The sequence below is a fragment of the Mercenaria mercenaria genome, chromosome 6 (genome assembly GCF_021730395.1).
Source record: "Mercenaria mercenaria strain notata chromosome 6, MADL_Memer_1, whole genome shotgun sequence".
Taxonomy (NCBI): Eukaryota; Metazoa; Mollusca; class Bivalvia; order Venerida; family Veneridae; genus Mercenaria; species Mercenaria mercenaria.
The window spans coordinates 10,800,147-10,816,510 of NC_069366.1; the positions used below are offsets into that span (position 1 = coordinate 10,800,147).

Sequence of the window (16,364 nt, forward strand, 5' to 3'; positions counted from 1 at the left end):
TAAAGACGATATGCAGAAGTTGTGAGTCATCTTTGTCGGTTAAACGTCAAGGTCACACCTCAAAATAAAAGTATTTTCATGAAATTTTAATCAATTGATCACCTTATCAAGACAATGTGCAGAACCTATAAGTCAGCCATGTCGGCTCAAGGTCAAGGTCACAACTCAAGGGTAAAGGTTTGAGCCTTCCTTTCTGTGCCTGCTCTGTATCTCCTAAACCCCGTCTAGGATTTCTATGAAACTTAAATCTAATGATCACCTTATCAAGACAATGTGCAGAACCCATAAGTCAGCCCTGTCAACTCAAGGTCAAAGTCACAACTAAATGTCAAAGGTTTTAGTCTTCAGCTCTGTGTCGGCTCTGTATCTCATAGACCCCATGAAGGATTTTCATGAACCTTGGGTCAAACGATAACTTCATCAAGACGCTGTGCAGAACCCATGAGTCAGCCATGTTGCTTTAAGGTCAAGATCACAACTCAAGGTCAAAGGTTTGAGCATTCCATTAGTGTCTGCTCTGTATCTTCTAAGTCACTTGTAGGACTTGGTTGCATATCACTTGGAACAAATTAGTTGATGTCGTCTTGCATGGACTATTAAATATACTTTAGGGCCAGCGCCTGCTCCCTTTGAACGCGAAACGCGCGAAGGTACGACGGTACGTTCGCAAAGCGCGACAATACGATGGCGAAGCGTGACAGTACGATGATGACAACATGACAGAAGGATAGGGAAACGCGACAGTACGATGGCAAAGCACGACAGTACGATGGTGACAGTCCATTGTACTGTCGCGCTTTGTCATCGCACTTAGTTTTATCATATTTTATTTGCTCTTTACATATTTACAACAAGTAGACTTCTTTTAAAAAAGAATTCAGGAGAGGTCCAGTGTTGTTCCTTGTTTAAAGCTATACCAGACATAGATAACAATTGTTATCTGATTGTTATCTGGTAATATGATAGGTTTTGCTATAAACGAAAAACAGTTTCCCTGTTGCAGGTCACTGTGACCTATTAGGGGTCATAGTCTCTGTGACCATGACCTGATGACCTCAACATCCATAAGTCATCTTCAGGTTATGAGCAACTTCCGCCAATCCGAGGACTGTAAGCCCAAGCATTTCCTAGTTACTGAAATTCATTTGAAAAGGTTCAAAAGCAACCACTGCAATAACTGTACACTGAACTTGGCCCTGATGAAAGCTGCCAAATTAGCATCTTACCATCTTTTTGCGAGAACCTCACCTGCTAGGCTTGTTTGTCAGCAGACCCAAGAGAATAGCTTCCGAGAAGCTTTAGAAAAGCTTAGAAGAAAATCCCAATCAAACGGACGTCTGCCGGAAGTGATAAAATATATCTGTTTTTAATGATTTTTTTTTTCCAGATATTTTTATTGTTAATGTGCTGTTTGAAATTCTAAACATTTTATTTGTTCTAGTTTATTACTCAGTTTGTCGAATTGTCGCCCTGTTTTATCATGTGATTAACATCCTCGACTATCAGAAGCTCGGAAGAACTCTTCTTATTCCGGCAGATCTTCCGAACGGGGCAAACAAATCCGCCAGTTAAACTATAAATTCATTTAATTGAACGAAATACATTTTAACGTGATTCATTTCATATGCATATCCTTGAAAACTGCGAACAAAGAATAGCAACAATATATCTATAAAAAAAACTGAAACTGTTTCATTTGATTAAACGCCTATTTTTACGCAAAACATATTCAATGGCGTTTTACAAATACATAAAAATACGACAAAAATTAAGATATTTAATGACATATAACATAAATGAGCATAAATACCATTGTGAATAAACTATTTAGTAAGCATTAAAAAAAAGATCAGACATCAGATAAGATTAATAAAATATTAGAATATTAAGATACAGTAAGACAGCTGTTTGTTATTAAGTAAGAATAAGTGGGTTATTGCGACATGTCCAGAAGTTATTACAAACAACTGTATTTTGTATTTGTTATAATGTAGTTCATTTTCGAATGTATTTACACAATAAAATCATCCAGTTCACGTTACTTCAGTTTCTTAAAAATTACAGTCACAGTCTCTAAAAGAGTGCAAAGTAATCTCCAAAATAATGAGTTTTCAACTTCTTTTTGAAAACATCTATTGAGTCCGAGTTCCTTATTTCGAGAGGCAATTCATTCCAGAGTTTAGGTCCAACAGTACCAAAACTTCTGTCGCTGAACGTTTTGCGCTTGTTGAAAGGAACAACGAAACACCCAGTAACGGAGTTTGAAGAACACAAGTTTCTTGTCTGTGTTTGTTTTATGAGAAGTTCAGAAAGATATTCTGGGGTGTTTCCAACTGAACAATTATACATGTAGGTGAGCATTTTGAATGTGATTCTGGTTTTGATTGGTAGCCAGTGAAGATCATACAGCGCTTGCTTGGAACTGTCATATTTTCTTTGATTTAGGACAAGTTTTGCACACATGTTCTGAATTCGTTGCATTTTGTTTACTTCGCTTTGAGCAATACCATACAGAATGACATTACAATAATCTAAATGGGATATCACCAATGACAGGACAAGGGTATATCTATACATATTTTTTGTTAATAACTGAACCGTTTTCAACATTTGTAACAATAGTATTACACTATATTTCTTTATCTTAAACGAACAATTATTTTCGTCTTAGAGGATTTCAAAACTTACTTGTGCGCAAGCGCAAGCGCATAGAAAGTGAAATCTAACGCCGTAAAATTAGTAGATTAGTCTAAATTCTCCTTGTTTGAAAGCCAACACTATGGAGAGGTCTTGAGAGACCTCTCCAATAACATAACATATACATAAGATATATATAAGAAGTAAAGCAAAAAGAGTTGGTAACAAATTCTTACAACATTAATGAATGCCCTCCCCTAACAAAAAAACAAATAAAAGTTGATCGGCTTACAAATATAACCTAAAGGAGCAAAAATTCTATTTAAATAATCTGGTAATAGACCACTGTGTCCTTTAAAATTGTAATTAGGTTTTGAATACAAGAAAGTTTCAGAAAGTGACACCCATCCTATTTCAACAAGAAGTTTATTGATGGAAACTGATTTGGTTTAACCTGTAACTAATCTTGCAGCTTCATACTGAAGTCTTTCTAGTGAAAGTTTCATATTCAGTGCAGCCATCCCAAACGACAGTTGCATATTCTAAAATAGGTCTCATGTAAGACAAATAGATCTGGTTTAATGAAGCTATTTTTAAACTAAATTTAAGTGCCCTTATCGAACCAAGTACCTTAGAAGCTGCTGCAGAAATTTTATTAATGTGTTTGCCATTTGCAATCTGACTTAAAGTTAACTCTTTTTTTTTTTGTTTTTTGTTTGTTTTTTTTTTTTTTTGTTTGGTTTGCCAACTCATTTATCTACTTTAGATCGTTATTTAACGTAGTTGCAATATATTCTATGTTGCTTGAGATGTTGCGATATCATTTGCATAGATTTAGAAAAGTAAAGGGCCTAACACTGGGCCTTGCGGAACTCCAGCTTTTATAAACTTTGTGAGAAACTAGAATTGATAAAAACTTTTTGATATCTTGCCATTGCACTGTTGCGCTTCACCATCGCACTTTCGCGCTTCACCTTCGTAGTGTCACCATCGTACTGTCGCGCTTCACCATTACATTGTCGCGCTTCACCAACGTAGTGTCACTATCGTACTGTCGCGCTTCGCCCCCGCAATACATTATCATTTATTTTTCCACAGAGATTTCAATTTTGCATAAAATGTTATTTTGTTCATAAATAACACTCGGTTTGGTGATATTCGTTTAAAAACACCCTACCGGTTGATATTCATTTTTTGTATCCATCAAACAATGTAAAATAGCCATAGACCAACGGAGCCTTTTTTTTGAAAATGTACATTTCAAACAACATTAAGGTATGATAATTTTAATATCATCATACCAGATGATATTCACAGCCGGGAAATTTTCAGTTGAATAACACCCGGGTGATATTCGTTTGGATAACAGGTGCCGCGTGATATTCATTTAAAATAAAATCAGGTCTGGTGAAAAGATATTCATTTTAATAAAACATCAGGTCTGGTGATATTCATTTCAATAATATCCGTGCGGAAAAGCGTTCTTATTATTTGATTATTGGACAGAGCTAAATAATACTACACAATACAGAGTTTAATTAAAGTCGGTCCTTAAGTAAATAGAGAAAAGATGGTAAAGCAAAACAGTACGATGGCAAAGCGCGACAGTACGATGGCGACACTACGATGGTGAAACGTGACAGTGTGATGGTGGAGAGCGGCAGTACGATGGTGAAGCGAGACAGTACGATGGCGAAGCGAGACAGTACGATGACGTCACTACAGTGGTGAAGTGCGCCAGCGCGATAGCAAAGCAGAGAGTACGATGGTGATACTACGACGGTGAAACGCGACAGTGCGATGGTGGAGAGCGACAGTATGATTGTGAAGCGCGACAGTACGATGACGAAGCAAGACAGTACGATGGCGACACTACAGTGGTGAAGTGCGACAGCGCGATGACGAAGCACGAGAGTACGATGGTGACACTACGATGGTGAAACGCGACAGCGCGACGGTGGAGAGCGGCAGTACGATGGTGAAGCGCGACAGTACGATGGCGAAGCGAGACAGTACGATGGCGACACTACAGTGGTGAAGTGCGACAGCGCGATGGCGAAACACGAAATACGATGGTGACTCTTCGGTGGTGAAGTGCGACAGTGCATTGGCGAAGCGCGACAGCACGATGGTGACACTACGATTGTGAAGTGCGACAGTGCGATGGTGAATTGCGACAGTGCGATGGCGAGGCATGTCAGTACGATGGTGACACTACTATGGTGGAGCGCGACAGTGCGATGGCGAAACGCGACACCATGATGGTGGAGCGTGACAGTACGGCCATCGTACCGTCGTAACTTTGCGCTTCGCGTTCACAGGGAGCAGGTGCCCGTACGGAACACCGTAGACAACCCTTTCACTATCCATAAAAGGGGCGGGGGATTTAGCTATCTGTCAGACTGTCTTGTTTAAACTTAAATCAGGAGCAATAAATAGTTGAATTATGATATCTGTTTCCATAATCATAAGCAGCATCAATAATTTACCTCCTTCATAGAGTAATGTAACGTACCATACTGGCTGTCCACGATATGTTCCCCTCTCATACATAAGGAACATGTTTACTTCGAAATAATCCGCCGTCACCAGTAATTTTCCGTAAGAAAGCACGTGCGACTGAAATATACAGCTTTACCGTTTACGTTATTTATGACAATGCAGAACTACAAAGTTTCTGCGTTTTTATAAAACACTTCTATGAACCCTGTTAGTTTTATAAGCGGAGTGTATGTCGATGCGGTTATCCTATGCGGAAGGATTCTAAGCGAGAACTGTTTTATTAAACTGATGACCAAACAACAACAGACCAAACATGTCAGTAGATTGGGTAGCGAAACCTTGTCAAAATATTTAACAGCGCATGCACTGCGCGGATTGCAAATTTTCAACTAAGCTTCGAACATTGCTTATTTCCATCTTTCTAAACTGCCAACTGTTTAATATCTGTTGATTCAGTTTATCATTAAACTTGTTTTCTGGTTGATACGATGTGGGTAGAAGTCCAAATTACTGTTGATTGGTTCCTCACTGTCCGAATTTGAACAACTTCCGGTTTAGATTTAAAAATCGGGTCAGATAAATTCTTAAAAACCTTTTCTATTCATGTATTAACATGCTCATTTGTTTGTGCATCATCTGTGCCCGAAGGTAGCGTTCGGGACGAAGATTATAATATTCATTTGTAACTAACAATTTTGTGTGTGTTTTGTAGCGTCTCACAATGGAGAGTGCATAACCAGTACTAAACAATTATGAGTCAGTTGAGACAGAAAAAAGCCCATACAAGGGTCGGCCCAGGCACATTCTGTGCTGAAAATCATATGCTGTATCCTGTGGCATATAGGATTGACAACAATGTCTGTGTCTATCACTGGTTGTATCATCATCCACAGCCATATCGTAACAAGTTGGTGGTTCCGACTTAAGTTTTTTTTTATATAAAATCAAGTAGAATTAAACCCCGGACAAAAACACCAAGATAGCCTTGTAGATAATCTGGTAAGATGTTACCTGGAAATCTATGGCCTTTGAGTGTGACTCATGCAAAACATGGTATCATATTGATTGTAAAGGTGGCGTGTCGGATTCCATGTGTAACATGAATAGTAGTAATTTGTCTTGGCACTCTCTGAAATATGGTCTTCCAACTTCCATCTTCTACTCAAGTTTAGTAACTACTTTATTTAATAGCTCGTTCTCTGTCCTCAGTGACAGTAAATACACACTCCTGGATCATCTTCTCCAAAACAAAACCGGTTTTGTTCAATACATCGGAAAACTTAAAGAACTAAGAATGTAAATCATTCATTACAGATAACCTGTCTGAATTTCCAGCCCATCAAAAAGAAAGAAAGAAAGAAAAAAAACAGAACTGAATGCACTTATAGACTCTGTCTGCCTAGATATTTGTATCATCATTATAATTATTTTTATCCTAATGTATTCACTGTTACATATCATATATTACAATCCCTGACAATGGCAATAAACAAACAACCTAAGAACAAATTTTCGTACATTAAAACATACAAATCTGAATCATACGCTATACCTCTACTTCGTGAAAATGGGCTACTATACTAAACGCAGATACAACCATCAAAGCTAATTATCTTAAATGATCAATTCCAAAAAGGATTTACTCCAGCTACATAACAAGAAATACCAGACAAAGGTCCTAGTTCTCATCCAGAAATGCCAATCATCACCATCTTAAAAGGGAATTACTAAATTATTGTCAATTATTAATCCCCATAAAGCTTCCGGTCCAGACGTTATACTTGTTAAAATCTTGAAAGAATAATTATAAAGAAATATATATCGCCAATTCTCACTGTAATTGCGGAAGGCAAAATCCCACTAGATTGGAAGCATGAAAATTTGTACCCTGAATAATATGAGCCACATGTTTAAAATGGCACAATGATGCAAAAATATTAAAAAGTATGTCAAAGTCATGGTCAATGAAAGTCAGTTTTAAGATCGGTGTGCAAAAATGTACATGTCATCCAAATTTCAAGGCTGTATCTTAAAAAAACAAGAAAGTAGATCAGTAGGTCAAGGTCACAGTCAGGTGACCCCTAATTGCTTGTGGTCACCAGGCAGGTAAATATATTAAACATTATTAAATAAACAGTCTAGGAAATACCGATCAGCACTTTTCGTTTTTCCTCGGAGGAAAAGTCTTGCTCTGACTCGGTGTACCGATTGTTATAGTTTCATTACTTTAACGGAATGCTGGAACTCCGAGCCAAAATTATACAGGTAACAATTATAATGGTTTTCCGGTATTTCATGGCCACTCCGCGTGACTCCGAGTCTGTAATCAACAACTAATTGGTCACATGAAACTATGAGGCAATATTCCCTTACCTTGATGGAATTTTTATATAATTAGCTTGTTCTTTCTACTGTTCAAAATTTGTGAATTTTGAAATTGAAATAGTTTCTGACATTACGAATTAGATTAAGCAGCATATTTATGTATAATGGATTAAATTATTAATCATACAAAATTAAATATACTTTCAAATGACCGCCGTTAAAGAAAAGTGATTTGTTAAATTTTGATATTGAAATAATTTCTGACTGTGAATTAAGTTTAAAAATAAAGTTGTGTAAAACGCAAGAAATTGAGCATGATAATTTATAATTAGATAAACTTTAAAATAACCGCTACATGTAAAAAGTTAATTGTTAAGTATGATATTGAAATGCTTTCTGACTATGCTATTTAGATAAGAAATAAATTATGTAAAATGGACTAAATTTAAGAATTGTATAAAACTAAACAAACTTTCATATAACTGGCGTTAAAGAACAGTGACTTGTTAAATATCATATTGAAATAATTTCTGACAGTGCAAATTAAATTCAGAAACAGATTTATGTAAATCGAACTAAATTAAGAACTGTATGAAACTTGATAAACTTTAAGATAATGGCCGTTAAAGAACAATGGTCATTTTATTGAAAATTATAGGAAAAATGATTAATTTTCATTATGAAAATGGTCTTTTATTCATTTATTTGGAAGGAATTATAAAAAGGGAAAATAATTGCTGCAGTATTCGCTTAAAAAGTTATAAAATGTTCTAAATGCAAAATAAAAATATATCATTATAATAATTCATAAATTACTTTGTTTTTTCGCGTATCACTAATACCGTGTTCACACTAGCAGATCGGTTTTATTTTTATCAGGCACTAATCGGCTATAATAGGTATTTGACATTTAAAACCCATAAAAATATAATCTAGTTTGCGTCCACACTGGGCAAAGAAATGTGGTTTAAATATATACATGCAATGTTGGAAGTTAACAAATATTTTGCAATAAGCAAAAAAGGTTACAAAGGAGGAGGCTAACAGAAACAAGAAGGAGTCATTAATGTTTAAACTTCTGTTTTCATCTAAGAATTTCTGTTCATTCCATCTATAGTCCATTTTGAGCATCAGCATGACTCCATATCGCAATTTAATGTTTTTGTTTCATCAACACTCCAATTACTTTTGCCAGCCATAACATCAATTGTTTGATACAAAAGAGAAACACATGGTATTCTTCCGCCAAAAGGTAAGATCTGTGGATTTGGGATTGTAAAACCAGTTATAACTCACATTTGCGTTCACACTTGTAAAATAATATAGTATTACTTTTTAATATAGCATTAAAACCACCTCCCGAGGTAGTTTTAATGCTATATTACAGAACCCACTTGACCTTTACATTATTCACGTTTTATACCATATATAGTGTGGACGCAAACAAGTTTAAAAAATAAACCCAAGTTAATATAGGATTAAAAACGTAGTCTGAACACGGTATAAGTAAAATATAATTATCTTGCTCCATGTAATTTGAAACCTGTCCTCGAAGGTACTCGAAGGCCCGATCAAATTTGTATAGGTAATTATTTATTCGTCTAGTATTCGTATTCATAATACAAGCTCCGTTTCTGATATTTTAACAAATTTAAATCGGTCATCATTTGAGGCGAGAAGCACTAGAGTTTGTTTAGTAATGTTCTTTAAGATTGTCCTTGTAGGAGTTATATAGCCGGAAAAGAATGTATTAATCTAGCTGATTCAAGAACAAGGCATGGACATGGTAAAATATGCAGCTTCAGTTACATTTACACGTCCAAAGATTCTTTTTTTCTAGAAGGGTAGGTAATTGGAACATGTTGCTCGCTGTCGCACACACAACAGCTGCAGTTGACCCCTTCAAAGCTTTTGTCACTGCCTGTTCTAATCTTTGCCCTCAATCTTTAAACATCTTCCAGTGGAACTTTACATAGAGTTTTGTTTAGCAAAATTAATTAATATCAATTTTATTATCAAGCTTCGTACAAATAACGTTGACTTTTTGGAATTTGCAATATATAAATAATTTATTGATGCAACTGTTGTATATTTGCCCTCTGTAAAATTTAGCTGAGTTCTGATATTGTATATTTTCCGAAAATGATCATGCAGAGCTGACAACTTGATATATCAATAACCACATGATAGCTATTTAAATATAATGAAGCATTCAAAACGCAGTCTGTGTAAATGAAGTAGAAATTTGGGTGCATACCTATTTGCTCCTTCTTTGAAATATAAAATAAGATAATGCTTTCCTTAAAGATATAACACCTTGTCCATACAAAGAATATCAAAAAGAAATATATGCATAGAAAGCTTTCTATTCAAATAAAATAATTCTCAAGACTTGAATGATTTAAACAACGGTAAATTCTGTTAAGTTGTATTCTTATTTCGGATCACACTAGGGGCATTGAATTCTTCATGTGATAAAACCATCTAGCTAGCTTACGGAAGGTCGATGGTTCTACCCATATGCCCGCTCGTGACGAAATAATGCACGGAGGGGCACCTGGGGTCTTCCTTCACCAGCAAAGCTGGAAAGTCGCAATATGACCGATAATTATGTCGACGCGACGTTAAACCCAACGCAATAAATAAATATATCGGATCATTTTTTCTACAATGTAGAAGTTGATTAACCACCAATTTTCAAAACTTCAGGTTATATTTTGAAAATTAGGAAAAAGAAAATTATCAATTTGCATTGTTTTGAGAAAAGTTTATAAAACGATACATTGGCAAAGTATTCACCTGCTACCTCTCGAAAGTACAAACAAATTATATTTTATTCAAACTTGAAGAAATCTGGATTCCCTTTGTATTTCTTGCCTAGCTCTTGCATTCCATCCACTAAAAGAAACGAAACACACATATTATTTTCAAAGTCGTCTCTTCCGTAACCTTTTAACTGTAAATTTCCAGCACTGACCATCGAGATCGCTGAAACCGTTTTTGATTCTAAATCTAGCATACAAACAATTGATCCACTGTCGCCTTGCTCGGCAAATATAGCACAACCGTTCTGGGAAATCTCTAAAGCATGTTCGTCTCTAAATTGATTTGCTTCATTAAAAGACATATCACACGATATTCCACAAGCACCAGCCTCAAGTTGCAGATTTTTGATACCGGGGGCCACTGAGCGTAATTCTTTTGACTCACTTTTTCTCGTGTTTGACGGTGAATTACGCCGACTGTCTAACCCACGGTACGATTGGTCTGATTCACAACCGCGATCAGTTAACATTACATGTGATCGTGTTGCCGTTTCGTCATTAGAGTCATTTGTCTGAGGTAAATTCCCAATGTCACCATTCACCAGCTCAAGTGCCTTTTCTTCTATGTCTTTTTCGTCATCTGCTGGCAAAGGTTCTATAAGAATGAGGTGTTCCGGCAACTTTTTCACAGCAACGTTATAGTCAGCTGAAGCAATTATTCCTTTGTAATTCCTGTCTTCGCGCCTGACTTAAATACAAAGCTTTCAGACAGCTCTTTCCTCGATTTATTCACTACATGTGCCGGCTTAATTTGTCCAATATCATCCTTTAATGAAAAATTGCAGTGCATTGTAACATCGGAGTACACCATAACAGCTGCAATATCAATATGGTGGAGACTACCTTCCGATGGTAGTACACATAGATTATCTTGACTCTTGCCGAAACGCTTGTATGTCTGTCCTCTCTTTTGGACCATCACATTCAATTTCGTTTTGGGCTTTGGGTTTACAACATGTGCAGATGTTAGTCCGTAATGTTTATTGTCTCGTCCTTTAACGAAGCAACCTAACGTACCCTCACGAATGTTGTCATAGTTATCCGGGAAAGGGCAACGTAATGTGTCACCCTGCTCATAAAAGTTGTTTGCCATTCGTTTCGGTTTCATGCTAACTTCCTTTATAACATACGGATGTTGAAACTGACACTCATTCATAATTGTAGTTATTTCTTCTCTGACATTAGAACTATCTTCGGCGTTACTTTTGTCTAAATGGATCTCCAGCTGACCGTAAAGTGTACCAATGGCGTACACCCCTTCCAATCTGTATAAGGGAGATAAAATGCAATTAGAATTGTTCAGTTACACATGTACACATTTTCTTTTGGCTATCTTTCATTGGTCCTTGGGTGGCCTCCGTGGCCGAGTGGCTATGGTCACTGACTTCGAATCACTTGCCTCTCGACGATGGGTTCGAGCCTCACTCGAGGCGTTGAATTATTCATGTGATAAAGCCATCCAGCTGGCTTACAGACGGTCGGTGGTTCTACACAGGTGCCCGCTCTTGGTGAAATAATGCACAGAGGGGCACCTGGGGTCTTCCTCCACCATCAAAGCTGGCAAATAGCCATATGACCTATAATCGTGTCGGTGCGACGTTAATCCAACAAAACAAATTCATTAGTAGTTTAAAAAATTGTGTAATGCAAAGAAAAATGCATGACTGAATTTAATAACAGTTTTTTATTTGCTAATAATAAGAAAGTATAAATACCAAAAGTTGACCTTTATTATTACATGTAATTGTGTAGTCACATGCATTTTTATATCAGTGCGTGATACTTACGCGGAAGACGTAAGGTGGTGTACAATAATTTCAATATGAAATCTTCAAAGATTTGTATCAAAGCCTTGAAACAAAAATGATGACGGGTATGACACATTATTCCATTTAGTGATCTAAAATATATGTACACATATGTACTATGATCAGTTTTGTTTTATCTCTTTAGAGGCCGTTCAAAAATGTACAATTTATAAACTTTCTAAAGTGTTTAGAGAATAAAATTTCATAAAGCGTTATACGCCACCTTTAGTAAAAAAAACTAACTATATCAGATATATCAGCGCGCATTCTACGTACGTTAAAACATTTTCCCGCAGTTGGTCTGCAATGTCTGGAGCGGAAAAGTCTGGTTCATCTTGGGACTGTAATTGTACAACTGTTTGACGCATGTAGCCTTTTATTTCGTACATCATCTTTCTCATTATATTTGTCAAATAGTGCATTGCAGAAAGCTTTTTCTCCGCATTTGTGACTTCACCAGCTAAATCATTTTGGAGATAATATACCAAGTAGTCAAAACTATGAGATTTTGTTTGTGTGTCACTCATAGAAGTTGAAGGAGTTGATGGTGTCTTGTAGACCTCGAAGTAGTATTTCGCCAGTTTAGACAAATGGTAGCGGGTATTTTTGGAGACATTTTCACGCAAGCTCTTTTCAAAGTTTACCTCTTGAAGCAATTTATTACACATCCACAACTGCAAGTTATGCTTTGTTGCCATTTCGGGTACGACTGCACATCTTATAATACTGGATAATTTACATATCACTTGGTCGAGAAAGACCTCCTCAGTCGCTGCTTTACGTCTCATGTCATAAAGACTGTGTCCATTTCCAAGGAAGTCTTGCACTGCTTTGACACAAGCTTTTGTCTTCAATATATCCAGATTCTCTTGGTCGTAGTGCCTGTCAACCCTTACAAATCGTTGAAGGTACGAAGAGATTTTAACTAAACCATCAACTATCCGACTTTCGAGTAATTCCGATATTTTGTTCTGAAGAGTGAATGCATTTTTTCCAATAATTATGTTTTCGGGAGCAATTCCTTTATAGCCATGTGCTTCATTGACTCTTGTGGAAACTTGTAGTAGAGCTTCGATGACATTATTCTCTGAGGAATCAGGACATGTGTCGCAGTAACATACAACAAAATCTAAGCTTTGTTTACCTTCTAAATACTTGGTGGCTTGATTAAACATATCTTCAACATCCTTATTAAAAGAAAGCAATTAATGATTTATCATTTATCAAAAAAAGAAAAAAAATTATATGCCAATATTCATGTTTGTTTAGATATACTTTAAATTACACAGTTGTATGCTAGAGTTGAAAGTAATAAATGTGTAAGCTACGAATTCTGATATTTGACTCTCAATTTACACCTTATCGACGTGATATATACGACAGACATAGAAACTGTACATATATTGACAGCTATAATTGCAAAGTATGTACCTGTAAACTATTTTCATCTGTGTCATTCAGTCGTGCGTGACAAATAAGCACATTTATTCCACATTCTGGCTTATCATCTATTTCATATCCGGAGTCAGCAAACTCGCTAGAGCGAATGTCGTCTTTTCCGAAAACAGTGACAGTTAATGACTTTTTAAGCGCATTGTTTAGTTTTTCAATGTCGGACAGTACATTCGGATCATTGTAAGTAGATGGGAAAGCTCCTGAATCAAACACATGTTATATAAATGAGCAAATTCGTTGATTTGGTATCGCCAATCAAAAAAGCTATATTCTTTGAAAAAAAAAAGAAATTTTTATTTCATTATAACTGTATAATATAATGTAAAAAAAGGGAATATATTTGAATAGGATATAACCGCATTTGACATCATTTATAACAAAATTTAGATTTCCTCTTATTACTACCTACCGTCAAATAAAGAGTCTAATACTTTCACATGAAATTAAAAAGTAAGTATATTTATCATGAAGTTTAAATGGGGTGTTGAAGAGTTAACCTTTACAAATCACAATTGAATGTACAAGAAAACATGTTTCAATTGTGCCCGCTAGAGGGCCAAGCAAAACCGAACGTCAAACAGTTTGAGCCTTGGATTTCCGTTCTCACACACCAGAGGTCTACCATAGTTTCCTAGTCTGGGGATTTTGACGAACCTCTGATAGATGAAAATGTTTATTTCATGTAGGCTCCATATCTCTCTAAACCCTTTAAAGAATAATTATGAAACTTTGGTGGAATTTTAATTTCATCACAATCATGGGCATATCCTGTTTTCAAAGTAGAAAGAAAAACCGTGTCAGCTCGATAACACTTTTTTTACTTATATATTGAAATTTAACATGGCCACCAAGTTTGAGATTGCATATGGGACGACCCGGCTGCCATAATTACTATGTTAAAAAAGTAAGTATAGTCACGCGTGCTTTCACTGCCTACAAGACCATTATTTCTTTATCATAATTTCAGATACAACCAAGACATTTCTTTATCTAATATAAGTGTCACACATTTTGAAATCAATATAACTGCTGACGTTTATAAATTTTCATTTTAAGCTTGTTTGCAAATATTATGATAAGATAACCTTACCTGTCAGTGTTCTAAATCTTCTATGAAGATCAACAAAACGCCTTTGAAAGAAATGCACCCTTGGATATACCTCCCACGTGGAAAAAACGTGAGAATACCGATTTATGATGGCACTCATCTACAAAAGTTAAAACTTTTGCATTCATGTGCAAATTGACATACACAGTTAAAACATATTGAGATTAAATCCTCTCAGTATTTGTTCTCTAAAGATAGTAGGTTTTGTGTACAAGCAAAATTTAATGTAAAATGTAAAGGAATTTGATAATCGTTACTGACACTTTCTACAGACTCATAATATCCCACAACATAAATTTGATAAAACTATAAAAAATAAAATACATAGAAAGAATACAATCCTCACGGCAAACTATACAAAACCTTGAACATCGTATATGCTCAGAAACTACACTGACTTTTGCTGTTTACTACTAAAAAAATATATTTAATCATTAAGAAAAAGTAGGCAATGCCTTTAATAAAAGGTCACCTCGTTCGGAATATTTTACGACCAAAACGACTAGTACCTCTACAATGTTCAGATGTCCATATTAATTGCGTAGAAGATAATAATCTTCTTTTGATCCAGCTTTCCCGTAACAAGACTTTCGTTGATTTCACATTAATTTAAATACCATTGCTACTATGTACTATTCTTAAGAACTCCGGGAAAGATGATAGGAACTTATTTTTAAATTTTCAAAATACCTTTATAACTTTTGAATATGTTGAAAAAAATAACAGTTATAATTTGCGGCGTATTGATAAACCATTTTTGACATAAGTTTGTTTTAAAATTCAATTTTGACTTTATAAATGAATTGATCGTTATAAAATATTCAAGATATCTTAGTTTACATAAAAGCAACTTGGAAAAATACTTTTTGGGTTATATATCTAACATATTAAAAATAACTACTAAGCTCAAACAGAGGTAACTTCCATTCTGTGAATCTTGCAAAAATAATCCGGGAAAAACAGTAACATATTTCTCCAGGAAGTCCGAGTGTTATAAATGTTTAAAAATGTGTATGCAACACTTTCAAACTAAAGTAAATGTGGAACTGTTACAATTACAAAATTGAGTCATAATTCAAAAAGGGGATAAAAATTAATCATTTTAATTAGTATGAACAGATCTATGCAAATGTTAGTTACACAACTAAAACATCCATAGAGAAATACTTTTTCGAATTGAATTTTAATATTTCCTACAGAATAGGATGTTGACAGTCACCGGAATTGTGATTTACGACAAAATGTGTTGTTCCAAACAGAACACCCTCTCTTGAGTGTCTGAACAAAGTAAAAACAAGGCTGCCTAAAGCACAAATTCAACAAAGGGAGGTATCAAACACTTTACTTGAACCTTCATCAATGTAATAGTTAATCTTTTAATTTTTTTCTCAAGTCTGCCCGCTTAGTCAAGACGTAATATATTTTGACATACCTCTGTTTATAACTTCATTAATTTTGTCAAGAAGCCATTTGGTTTCGCAATAAATCACAGCAATAATCTATGGCTTATTTGAACAAAATCCTGCAAGGGAACAAGAAAGAATTAGTTAGGGATGATACTTCGACGAATTCAAAGGTATGACGATTAAATAATTAAATGTGTTTTGTTTATGAGCATACTATCAAAAAACTGGCATAAATGTTATCGGTGAATAATAGTAACTTAACGAATGGCTTACAGGCCAATAGTCAAAACTGTTGCAC

The 16,364-nt window shown here is 35.4% G+C and overlaps 2 protein-coding genes across 2 annotated transcripts in view; both read right to left on the reverse strand.

The window, feature by feature from the left end:
• The window catches only part of LOC123549678 (uncharacterized), a 226,715-nt gene that overhangs the window by 153,418 nt on the left and 56,933 nt on the right, over positions 1–16,364 (reverse strand). The gene's annotated exons all lie outside the window — the stretch shown is intronic.
• On the reverse strand, positions 9,458–16,336 carry LOC123549672 (uncharacterized). Its single transcript, XM_045337947.2, has 5 exons — positions 16,093–16,336; positions 14,643–14,760; positions 13,529–13,752; positions 12,374–13,284; positions 9,458–11,554 (listed from the first exon to the last, which is right to left on the reverse strand). The coding sequence occupies exons 2-5, from the start codon at positions 14,758–14,760 to the stop codon at positions 10,945–10,947; spliced, it is 1,863 nt and encodes a 620-aa protein (XP_045193882.2). The 5' UTR covers positions 16,093–16,336; the 3' UTR covers positions 9,458–10,944.